This window comes from Archocentrus centrarchus, chromosome 4 (assembly GCF_007364275.1).
Source record: "Archocentrus centrarchus isolate MPI-CPG fArcCen1 chromosome 4, fArcCen1, whole genome shotgun sequence".
Taxonomy (NCBI): domain Eukaryota; kingdom Metazoa; phylum Chordata; class Actinopteri; order Cichliformes; family Cichlidae; genus Archocentrus; species Archocentrus centrarchus.
The window spans coordinates 20,962,066-20,974,751 of record NC_044349.1 but is presented as its reverse complement, the minus strand read 5'-3'; the positions used below and the strand labels follow the sequence as shown (position 1 = coordinate 20,974,751).

The following is a 12,686-nucleotide window of genomic DNA, read 5'->3' as shown; positions in this document are numbered from 1 at the left end:
ACAGATAACTTTCTGGCAGCTGCTGATGGTCTCTCTAAAAGCCCGTTAACCTCATTATAATATATTTTCTTTTATACCATTTTACAGTCTGAAGAGGTAATTATAGAATAAAGCACATTTATTAACAGGAGGAGACCTAATGGGACTAACTGGGATTCTGTTGGTCTAACTGGTTATATTTGTACATTCCTGTATTGTACAAACTCTTTACCTGCTTGTTTGTTTTTTTAGTGTTTCGGGCAGCTTATCAGCTCCTAGCAGATTCCTTGTCAGGTGGCTGTGGAGGCCATTTGAATACGCTGAACTCGTCATGTTCAAGAAACCAGTTTGACGTGATTTGAGCTTTGTGGCATGATGTGTTATCCTGCTGCAAGTAGCCATCAGAAAATGGGTATATTGTGTTAATAAAGCAATTGACATGGTCAGCAGCAATATTCAGGTGTGCTGTTGTGTTTAAACAATGCTCGGTTGGCACTAAGGGGCTCAAAGTATGTTGAGAAAATATTTCCCACAGCATTACACCACCAGCAGCAGCCTGAACTGTTGATACAAGGCAGGATGGAGCCATGCTTTTATGTTGTTTACACCAAATTCTGAGTCTAACATCTGCATGCTGCAGCGGAAACTGAGACCCTTCAGACCAGCTAACTTTTTTTTATCCCAGTCTTCTGCTGCTGTGGTCCATCTGCTTCAAGCTTCGATGTTTTGTGCATTCAGAGATGCATACCTTGGTTGTGACAAGTGGTTACTTGAGTGGCTATTGCCTTAATATCAGCCTGAAGCATCCTAACCATTCTCCTCTGACCTCTGGCATCAACAAGACATTTTCACCCAGAGACCTGCCGCTCACTGGATAGTTTCTAATTTTCTGACCATGCTCTGTAAACTCTAGAGATCAGTGTGTGGGTTTCTGAGAAATTAAACCCAGTCCGTCAAACACCAACAACCATACCACATTCAGTGTCACTTAAATCGCCTTTTTTTTCCCCATTCTGATGCTCAGTTCGAACTTCAGCAGGTTGTCTTGACCATATCTACATGCCTAAATGCATTGAGTTGCTGCCATGTGAATGACAGATCACATCTTTTATTTAATGAGCAGTTGAACATATGTACCTTATGAAGTGGCCAGTTAGACTCTACATCTCCCTGTCTGTGGACGGATTACATCAGTGTGATATGCATGAAGTTACAGCATTTTACATTTTAAAATGAGCATGGTGTGATACGTGAGTAAAGTGAGTCCCCCTATACCTGTCTGATTTATGAACCACAGATTCCACAATCTTTTTTGCTGTTTCATGACTTCCCATATGCATTTTCATATAACATTTCCAGCTGCGATGCAATGAATAATGCACATGAAAAGCATAAAAGCTGCAGTTTGGTTATCAAGCAGCTGATATGCACCAAGGGCATTAATCTCCAGGTTTTGCTCAAAATTCACATTTTCAGCCTTGTGCTGTAGAAGGTAATCCAGTTGGTTTATAATGACTGCAGATGCTCTTCTCTTTTAAAGAATGACTAACTTCTGCCTGCAACCACCAAATGATAACAACAGCACTTTGCAGATAGCCAGTAAAACTGGAGTGCTGCATCAGGCAGTGAACTTCACACATTAGATTTGTGCCATCAGCTTTCACTGCCTGAGAATTTGGCCATATGTGTTGTTTACCCACACTTGAGGCACCTGATATTGAAGGCATGGAGCTATTCCCCACAGCCAGCCTACCACTAAAGCATCACTTTATCTTACTGCCAATAGGTGGGCCTGTGCTTCACTTGCCCCAAATGACTTGTCACTTTTTGATGTAAGGAAGCTTTATTAGAAAGAATCAAAGGGGGCAAAATGTAATGGTAGAGAGAAGAGTCTGTGTGGGAGGGGAGGTTGGTGTTAGGTTGTTGATTCGTGCTCCCTGAGGCACAATTAGGAAGGAAATCTTTGAAGGAGAAACGGGAAAAGGTTTCCTGAATCAATATCATCTAAAGGAGTTTGCATGCAAAGTGGGGCCCAAGATGACAGGGATCTTAATAACTGTGCAGTCTTTTATAAAGAAAAACTAAGTTAAGACTGATCCGGAATGGTGGACATTCCTAAATGAGTTTGCATGAAATCAAAGCTTGTACTTATTTTATCACTGACAGCTTGTGACTCAGCATTATCGGTGAACAGGCAAAGCCGTAAAATGTTTGAGTGCATTCTATAGCCCAACTTTATTTCTTATTTAGTTTATTTATTTCTCCATTTTACTGCAAGTTGACTGAGCCATAGGAGTCGAGCCACCGAATTCAGAACAGAATGCGCGCAATTGTTTTTGTCTTTGTGTTGGTTTGTTTTGCTGTTATCTATTTGTTATTCTGACAGTAAACCAAACAGCGTCTCAGAAAATGAAAATGGGTTTTATGTATGGAGTAATAACCTAAATGGATTTCCCTCTCTCTCTCTCTCTCCCTCTCTCGCTGTCTGTCTCTTTCTCTGCACCGCTCTGGGAGCCTGTGGCTATTTATCTGCCTGTGTCTAATTATTCATTAGTGAACACAGAACAAAGCACAAAAAATATAGTTGCGCACTCAATGTAGCAGACCAGCTTTCTCTACAAACTGATGCTCCTGTTTCCTGCTTTCCATTATTCTCTGACTCCTCTATCTCGATTTTAGCTGAATTTTCACACACTGTGGCCCTGCGCCTAACAACTGCAGTGGTTCTCTGTGTTGCAGATGTGGAACAGATGCAGTGCCCTGTAATAAAGATAACCATCAACTGTCACTCAGCATGATCAGTATTCTACTGTTTGCTGTTGCAAACAATATTGAACCACTTTCACCTCAGCAAAATTAATGAATTCATTAAATTTAAGAACTACATTTGCAGGGAAAAAAGCTGAGCTATAAGAAGTCTCATATTCATTTTTTTCAGAGGAATTAAAAACGTTTTTACTCAGTGCATTGCACTAGTGGTCAGCAGAGGACGCTATACCTTGCCAAGAAGAAATAAAATCAAAGCCACTACCTAGTGTGTGTTGTATATGAATATACATATGTACAAATATACGTGTCGGTATTTATGTAAGTTTAAAAAAAAAAAAGAAGAAGAAAAAAGGGACGAAAGCAGCACTGGGAAATTAAATCGTGTTTTTAATATGCTAGGCTTTACAGCAACATCCCAGTAAAGCATGCAGGTACGGTTAAGCTGTAAGCAACGTATTGGACTTTATAGCCTGTCATGAGCAGCACTGCAGATGCTATTTGTTAGACAATCCTGTCATCTAGTGGTGCTGTCTGTGTTATACACGTCAGCTTTGATATGAAATGGGTTCAACCACAATTCAACAGCCTCGACCGCACAGTGGACTGATTGGTGATTAAGTTTTACAGTTTTTTTGTTTGGTTGGTTTTGGTTTTGGTTTTTAAACTATCACAGCTCTATTTAAAGTCTGCATTCTCTGGATATCCTGGGATACAAACGAGGCTTTTTACTTGTTTTCATCATTGGGAATTTGTTCCACAATTCTCCCTTTCTGTCTGCATCTTCTGCGGTCTGAAATGACTCTTACTGTTCCCATCCTGTCAGAGGGTTTGTATGATGTCAGGGGTTTTAATTAAGTATGCAAACAGCGCCACCCCCCCCCCCCCCCCCCCCCCCAAAAAAAAAAAAAAAGTTAACACGGTGATTAAATATTTGAACAATATCTCTCAGAAACATAAAGGCTGGGAAAAACCTTCAGTCTAGCATTCTCACTGTTCACAGAGCCAGTCCTCACCTGCCCTCTCACCTGCAGAACTGTGTGACACACGCTTAGCTCTTACCAGTGCTTAACCAATGAGCATTAGACAGTTAATTGGCTCTGGTCCGCAAGAGCAGTTGTGGAAAAAAAGAAAAAATTCTTGCCACTAACACAGGGTGGCCTGTAGATGGCGACATTGTTCTTTGGAAATTCTTCATTTCTGTTGCGGCAGTAAAATCCCTCAATGGGTGGAGAAAGCGTTCATAGAAGCACAATCCAGTGGGTCGTATGTATACCTTTATAACCAGTGGTAACCCAAGGCCCGCCAATCTGCACGAGAATATAATTTTAAAAATTGAACTTTTAAAATAATTAATGCGTGTACTCCCAAAAATGTTTCGTTTTTATTGTTTTTCATTATAAATGTGAGAGGATTTGGATATTAAAATATGCACAGCTATGCTGCTTTAAAGGTTGCTTATGTAAGAATAAATTATTACGTGTTCGCTAAAAAAGTCTAATTAATTTCATCTTCTACTCTAGTTAGAGTAATAAACTTTATACTTTTTTTCTCATTTTGTGCGCATTCATGGCGGCTATGACGTTGCGCATTTCCGCAACTGTTTCAACTACAGAGTTAATCTGCACAGTCTCCTTTAGAAATGTAGTTTAGAAAATTGTAATTGTTAATATTTTATAGAATAAATTGATCTAGTGAAAGGCAAGTTAATGTAAACCCATCAACTGAATCTGAGCTGCTGGCACGTTAAAGAAGCGAATAATCTCATATCGGGAAAATTATTTCTTTGTTTTTCGTTTATAGCTGCTTATTAATAATCGCTTCATTCTGTGGTATACTTGAAACTGTGTTAATGGCTGTAGTAGTTTCGGGGAGGCTATTTAATTGCAAGAAGAATTGGCCCTCTGTGTCTGTCCGGCCGTGTAAAAACATCTCTGAATGAATCTAGTTCCCAAGATAAATCCCAGAAGAGTTTTTGTTTTTTTTTTTTAATAAAAATTTTTTTTATACTAGAAATCTTGGCTATTTCTTTCGCTCTGGTTCAAGTCAGTCGTGTGTGCAGGGAGCCAGACCGCTATCAATTTATTACAAATATAGATTATTTTGTCTGCTTTAGTAAGATTCTGTAGAAAACTGTTATATCTATAATATTTAAGCCTGCATGCTCTATCTATCTATCTATCTATCTATCTATCTATCTATCTATCTATCTATCTATCTATCTATCTATCTATCTATCTATCTATCTATCTATCTATCTATCCATCCATCCATCTATCTATGATAGTATTTGGTTTAGACAGTGTCCTTTTCTTTTCTGATTATCTGTGGTGGCCTTTACAGAATAAATATGTTTTACGCAATGACAGGTTTATTCTGCGTAAGCATCATTAATACTTGTGAGGTTCCACTTGTTTAAAATAACATTTATTTTACAGCGTATTCATACATTGTGACAGCACAGCGTGTAACATTTGAAGAGGAACTGACTTAATCCAAACACTTTGCCACAAAATATTTGCGCTGACTAATGGATAAATGAAAAGTCAAATATAGCATAGCATTTCATATTACCAAATGCAATATATAATACAGGCAGTTGGAAACAAACTAAAAGGTGAGATAACTGAAACAATACATAAGGAAGAAAAAAAAACATGAATGGCATTTACATGTTGTAGTTCAACTTTTACAGCAGGAAATTGGGTTAAGCTACATGTTTTAATAACTTATTTGACTCGGTTCAATATCCTGTGTGTGTGAAAAAAAATCACTTCAGCTGTAAAATTTGATAGGCTTTAAAAAGTCATAACCCTCTGATAAATAATTCCTTCGCAGTTCGTACAGGCTCCACTTAAAAATCTGCAATAAAAGCATGTAGCGGTGTAGTTTTTGTTTTTGTGTATCAGTTCAATTTTTACTTTTCCAGCTTGATCGTAATTTATTTTTGCAATCTATAAATACAATGTGACGGTTTCCCGTCAAACATGGGGAGTGCCATTCAAACTTTTGTGGTCTAACATATAAAATTATTTTTGAAAGTTGCACATATTTGTGTGTGGGTGTGTGTGTGTGTGTGTGTGTGTGTGTGTGTGTGTGTGTGTGTGTGTGTGTGTGTGTGTGTGTGTGTGTGTGTGTGTGTGTGTGTGTGTGTTTTAATCCCTCTCAGACCATTTGACTACAAGCCAGATAATCCTATTATGTACAGCAGCCCGTAGCCAGAACACATCACAGATTTTCAACACTTGTGGCTACAAATACAATGGAATGTGTCTCTATGATCAGTCCACCAGCTTCACTGTTTCTCCGGTGTGTTGTTGACCAAAGGCCCATACAGACCGCTGGCATAGCCTTGCTCCTTGTGCAGCATTGTCCTGTCCCTTATCAGATCGCTAAATGCATAGTCCATTGGAGGTCTGAAGCCCAAAGTGGGCATGAGCCCGGTGGTGGAGTAGGGTGTCATGAAAGCCAGACCCCGGCTGTGCGCCGAGTAGGCCAGCCGCAGCGGGTTGAGTCCCAAGTGTGTGCCCAGAGGGTAGGTGCTGGGGTCTGCGCCGAAGTGCGGTGCGTTTGGCTGCAGAGGAGAAAACGCAGAGCGGTTACTCAGCGTCATAGCTCCGGGGAGCATGGGCCTGGTCGGGGCGGTTGTGGTTGCCGTTGTCGGCGGAGGCTGCTGTGCATTTTGGAGCATCCTCTCTGCCGTCCACGTTTCGTCTGGCCCGGCCTTGTTGGGGCCCTGAGCGCCGCTGTTGTTGAGGATCTGCTCGATGGCCTGCACCACATCTTTACCGCAGCCCTGCAGAACGAGCTCCAGGACGCTTCGCTTGTGGCTGGGAAACACTCGGGTCAGAATGTCGATGGCGTTCATGTGCCGCGAAGCCGCAGAGGAAGGGGAGGGCTCCTGCTCGTCTTTGTCGGTCTCAGAACCTGAATCCGAGCCAAGAGAGCTGACGGACCCAGGGGTTTCCTCTCCGTCTTTTAAAGGTTTGGATACCGGTGAGCTGATGAAAGACTCGCTGTCTCCGTTCTCTGAACCAGAGCCTCCGTGCCGGCCGTCAGGGGATGAGATGCCGGGGGCTGAATCACTTTCGGTGGAAGCCGGTTTCCCAACAGACTGCTGAGGGGTTGCGGACCCGGAGAGCTGGCTTTTAGGAAACAGCTCATACTTCTGGATACTTGAATCTGCTGACAAAACCATTACAGTGTGTAAGATTTGAGACTCCGCCTGCTAACGCATGAATAGGTCAACAAAAGTTTATCATCACACAGTCATAATCAGTAAAGTCATCACATTAATAAAAATGTAGTTAGGCAATAAACAGTACTCAAAATATACATTTAAAGAGCAGTTTTAACACGTGAACGAAACACAAATATCAAAATGTAAAATAACCAGTGCCACAAAAACCCTCTACAGTCAGCATCGGAAAGACACTATCAGGTGGGTAAAATTCAATATTTAAGGATTGACAGCTAATTAGGCCTAAATTATTCTTACAACCCACACTGCCTTTCGCATAAGTCAGTGGGTTTATAATTGGGTTATTTTGATGATATCGAAAGCCTGTGCGTTTTATACCCTTCTACCTGTTCAAGTGCTCCAAAATCTTTAAATTAATGACGTTTCTCCACTCACCTGAGTTGCTTTCGCTGCTGACAGAGCCAAAAACCTCGTAGTTTGGACGCGGTGGGATGATGCCGTTGGCAGCGGCGATAGCGAGTCCCTCCGCCGTGCCGTACAGCAGCTGCAGCTCCCGGGCTTCGTTCTCTTCTTGAGCCTGCTGCCGCCTCAGCGCCACCTGAGCTGCCATCACTCGCTGCCTCTCCGCGATCAAGGTGCACTTGGCGCACATACAGTCCTTCCAGCGGCAGTAGCGCTTGTGGCCCTTCAGTGCGGAGACTACACCGTGGTTTCTGCAGCGGGCACACTTCGGAGTGCGCGGGTACTTGTCCGCGGCCCGCAGGAGGAGAGGGGGGCCGCGCAGCAGGTTACCAGCCATGGACACCGGGATGGAGGCTGCTGCGGCCGCTGCCGCGGCTCCTGGGTGGACTTGTGAGGCGGAGGAGGCTGTGGGGTGTTCCGGTCTCAGATCCATACCCGTGTTCGTCACCAGTATAATTAACGTTTTAACAAGAAATCGGCGATATGTGAACGATCTGTATAAGTTAAACTAAAGTCGAACTGATCTGATGCCCGGTGGTTTTTAGCATCTCTGAACAGCAGGTGAAGTCAATAATTTCTGCTGTCAGACTAAACAAAAGAAAAAAATTAACAAAAAGAAAAAATAAAATCAGTGATCAGAAGTCTGGGAGAAACTGTCCAAATGTTCTATATCGAAAAAGCAAAAATATGACTGTGCAGTCAACTTTAAATCCGAAAAGAGTCTGAGCCGAGAGGAACGATCATTCCTCCTCGACAGAAAGTTAAAACTGTCCAGGAGGAGCTGAGGTTGTTACTCGCCGAAGCCTGAGACACTAACTTCCTCCAGAGATTGTCAGTGGATACAGATCCCTCTCTCCTCTCTCTATTGTTGCTCCTACGTTTTCATTAGACAAATTTGACAACAATGTGGCGTCTGTCATTGGCCAAAGGGGGAAGGAGCAATCTGATTGGCTTGCCTCTTTTTTCAACTGTGTCTACCTGAGTTCTTTTTCCAAATATCAAGTGTTAAGAATCTGAAGGGAGTTCCCGGAAAGCTCAAATCGATGCAGTGTATTACCCAAGAAAAAAAAAAGAAGAAGAAGAAGAATTTCATAGATTTAAAACAATAGCCCGTGTAATTCCATTTGTTGGGGTAAACCAGCCTTATCGTAGCACGGTTCGCTGCCAAAACAGGACCCTTAGAAATTAAAAACCCTTAAACGAGGGACAATTTTCATCCATTCCAAGAAATTTCTGTATATTTCTGATAAAAAAATTTTTTTTAAAAACTCTATCCTTTGGCAACATGAGTTGTTAGGATACTCCTGCAATAACATCTAATCACAGAATATTTTTAAGACTTAAAATTACCCAAATAAAAGATGATGCGTGACTGTAATCTCATCTGTAAAGGTAAGTATAATTTATTTTATTGGTTCAAGAAGAGGCTAGATTTTTTTTTTCTTTCAAGGAAAAAAGTATTTGCGTAATATAGCTGCTACAGAAAGTGGAAGAAGCTATCGATACTGCTAAACGTGCGGGTGACCCGGCAGGAAAACCAGAGCGTTTAACCGCGTTCATATTAATGTCGCCTTTACACTAACCCTGTAACGAAAAACGAATAAGATCCGCTTAAAAGAAAAAAAAATGCACAGAGGCTGCACAACCTTTCGTTTCATAAACATAGTACAGACTAAATTAATATTATGTTCTCTGGAAAATTAAACACGTGTCAGACCAGATTTCGTCTGAATTTCGTTTGCGCAATTTTGTCCTCATCAATTTAACTTTGAAATGTTAACTTGAATTATTGGCTTTATAGTTGGTGTTGCTCTTTTGGACACGTTTTGAGAAATGTTAAAAATAATAACAATAATAATAGTGGTTGCTCTTTATTCGGTTTCTCAGTTTCGTTCGCTCTGATTTTGTCCACATGATTTTTTTTTCATTTATTTCAGTAGTTAAAAATATTTAGAAAATATTTAGTTTTTTTTTTTTAATTGTTGCGAAAGCATTTCGATTGGTAATTAAAAATGTAAATAATTTCTGTTGGAGTAACGGGCAACATTTTTAACATTAGTTTATCGTTCATTTACTTGAAGCTCAGCAAGTTTCCAAAATTAGTTTCTACCTCAATAGACATAAGAAGAAGAAGAATGAATTTGATAATGGCAGTATTATTAATAACCTGTATTTATAACGCTTGGTAACTTCATGTGCCACTGAAGACAGAAGAGCAGATATCCATTTTAATTCTTTGCTTTTTCTGTAAACGAGGGAAAAAAATAAAACGGGATTAACAAATTATTTCCGCCCCTGTCTGTGTCCTCCGTAAAATAAAAAAGCGCCTTCCTTTGGGTTCTGCTTTGTCCTCCTGTTACCCTCCATCACCTGAAAAACGATCTCGCTCTAATGCTTCCTGAGATTTAAGAAGTCCACAACGCACAGAGCTACAAAAAGGGCATCGCGCGCAAGCCACCTGCTCCCCCACCTTTTTAATCACTCAGGAGATGATTCGTGCAGCTACTGGAATTCAGATTTAAAAAGTTATTGCTTGATGTTCTTTTTTTTTCTCTCTCTTTCATCCACAATTACCTGCACCTTAGAGGATGACAACAATCTTAGTGATCGACAACAACATCTTTAGCTGAAAGAAATGTGCAGCAGCGAGTGTGTGCAGCCCTGCCTCTCTCCCCTCCCAGGCTCATTGTTTACTTTCTGAATCACTGTAAGCAAATGCCATCTGTTTCCCTCGCCGCTGTCATCTGCACCTTAATTACCTAGCCAACAGGCTAATAGAGACGATATTAAAACTACATCTTTTTGACATTCAAAGTAATTATCTGCATGGGCGACGATCTTCCTCGGATGAAAACTGCCCGTCCTCCACGCAAGTGATAGTTGCAAACAACGGAAAGGGGCCCGACGCTCACGGGAGAGATTATGGGCCTACAGTCTCACCTCAGGGCGGCTGATTTAAAGTAGAACAGCCTGCGCTGCTGAGGTCAAACAAACAGGAAAGTTTCCATCAGCTCTTCTTATTACGAGCAATTTTCACTCTTAATAACAGTAAAAATTAAGTGACAATTACTTGGACTTGACACGTGTTTACTGGGCTATTTTATATAGTATCTCTGCTGTTATAATATTAACGCGAGACTATTAATTGCGTCATAACCGCCTGTGGTTGAGTAGTCGCCGATTTCTTGTACACGTCAAGTTTAGTTAAGTTCAATTTTGAAAACATATACATTATGATAGGGATTAAGTTCACCAGTCTTCCTCCTGGTCCAATTAAAAAGCACCCCCCCCCCCCTCCTCCCGCGCAATTAAAAGTGACTGTGGGCACTTAAAAAAAAATCCAACATTCTTTTAACCACTTCATTAGGCCTGTGCATCAAAAAATGTGCGATGCTTTCATTTCTTTCAGGAAGGCTACAGATGAGTGGGTTTTTAACACCCTTTTAAGATCACAACAAAGGCCATGCTTGACCCAACATATGTAGCAGCATGTTTCCGCTGCCCCTGCACCCCGGTGCGGCTTTCTAGCGGCCTCTCCCACTGCCGCTGCCCCGCCTGCAGCCCGGCTGGGCCCGGATCCCCTCCCGTGCTCTCCCGCTGCAGCAGACGGCTCTGTCACACAGAGGCAGAGGTTAGAGTAGCAGTTAGACAAGGGGCCGCGGAGAAAAGAAACGCACGGGGTTTTTCAACTGAAGTATTTACACGCTTGACGGGCACGCCGAGTGGGACTCCGGGCTTAGAGACAAGAGGTTGTTAACCTGCCACTTCACACCAGTTCTGCTGCGCCGGGGAAATAGATCGAGATAAATGCATTCCCTTAAAGGCAAAGTCAGCGGAGCAGTGAAGATTGGAGACCCACAGAGCATAACGCTGTGGACGTTTATGACCACTGTATGCTCCTGTACACGCACACCAGGCAAATTCATTATATGAAACTCGATAATGATGATTTCTAGGACACATATTTGCAAAAATACAGTTTATTTCTCACTAATTTATTTATCATTTTCTACATAAGAAAGAAATACCTTCACAAGATAACTAAAATTAGCCACATCTATAGTCTTTTGGATCGCATAAAAATTGAAATTGGCTATATTCATGGTTTAGAAAGGAAAAAAATAGAAAGAAAGGCTCCGCACTCAGAGATAAGTGCCAATCATTCGTTCTTGTAAGCAGCGTTTTATTTATGTTTTCGGCTGGGATTAATATGCAAAACGTAACCTACAGTAAAGCAATGCTGGAGAGCAAACTGTGAAGACAGTCTACTGTATATAGGAAACAAACAAAGCAACAAAAGTGACACAGGTTACTCGCAACATCGAGCCTTGCAAAAGTCAAACATATAGGCTAAATTTGCGCAGGCCTGGCTGGATGAGGCCAGACGGTGAAGAGGCACTTGAGCTAAAGAGGCTGACAGAGGTCTGTCAAGCATCACTCTTCACCCGCTAGAATAACACTTATTTGTAAATGGGGGATAACCCTGCCATGGCGTATGAATATTTCAAAGATTTGAAGGGTCTCTCCCTGCCAAAGCTGTTGGCCACCACTCAGGCAATCTCTCTCTCTCTCTCTCTCTCTCTCGCACACACACACACACACACACACACACACACACACACAATACGTTTTTCTGCCCCCGAGGTAGGTTGGCAGGGATTATCTTTGTATAATGAATGGGCTACAAGTATTCATCAACACGGCGAGATTATTGGGCTCTCTCGCTCTCCATTTTGCACAGTCTATAGTCGCATATAACTCCAGCGTGTGTGTGCGTGTGTGTGTGTGTGCGAGAGAGAGAGAGAGAGAGACAGAAAAGGAGAGAGACGGACCTACACACTGCAGCCAATTAAAATGCACTCTCCCCTGCTCTATCCCTCCACATCTGCCTCCTTTTCTCCACCAACGAATGGCGCAGAAAAGAAGGAAGCTCATGAATAGGCGCTCATTGAGATCACAGATGGAGTATGGCTTTCTTTTTGCTAGAAATTTGAGAAACACCATTGTCCCCAATCAAAACTCAATGTGTTCGCCTACAATGGTGTCGGCTTTGAGCTCCGCCGCTTCAATTGGCCTTGTTTTTTAAACTTGAAGTGTTCAGCACAAAGACTTGGCCCTCCTAGATGTCACCGTCGCTTCGCTTCAGTGTGTGAGAGTGTGTGTCTATGTGCGCCCAGAGAGAGAGAAAACACAATTAATATGAAGCTGTAATTACTCCCCTTCACGCCACTGCACCCATTCAGGACCCCACTGGCCCATTTATTGCTTTATCCCATGT

General features: G+C 41.9%; 1 protein-coding gene across 2 annotated transcripts; it reads right to left on the bottom strand.

Moving 5' to 3' along the window:
- Positions 1 to 5,369: 5,369 nt before the first annotated feature.
- Positions 5,370 to 8,238, bottom strand: dmrta2 (DMRT-like family A2). 2 transcript variants are annotated; one of them, XM_030727859.1, is made up of 2 exons: positions 7,382 to 8,238; positions 5,370 to 6,930 (listed from the first exon to the last, which is right to left on the bottom strand). In XM_030727859.1, the coding sequence occupies exons 1-2, from the start codon at positions 7,839 to 7,841 to the stop codon at positions 6,041 to 6,043; spliced, it is 1,350 nt and encodes a 449-aa protein (XP_030583719.1). In that variant the 5' UTR covers positions 7,842 to 8,238; the 3' UTR covers positions 5,370 to 6,040. The 2 variants fall into 2 exon arrangements, with proteins under 2 accessions (XP_030583719.1, XP_030583720.1); XM_030727860.1 differs by having other exon boundaries at positions 5,370 to 6,927.
- Between the last annotated feature and the right edge of the window lie 4,448 nt (positions 8,239 to 12,686).

Bases quoted from the DNA above. Each gene is read 5' to 3' on its own strand.
- dmrta2 (XM_030727859.1), bottom strand. From the start codon at position 7,841: ATGGATCTGAGACCGGAACACCCCACAGCCTCCTCCGCCTCACAAGTC. The intron at 6,931-7,381 runs GTGAGTGGAGAA...TGGTTTTGTCAG, and splicing joins CAGCAGCGAAAGCAACTCAG to CAGATTCAAGTATCCAGAAG.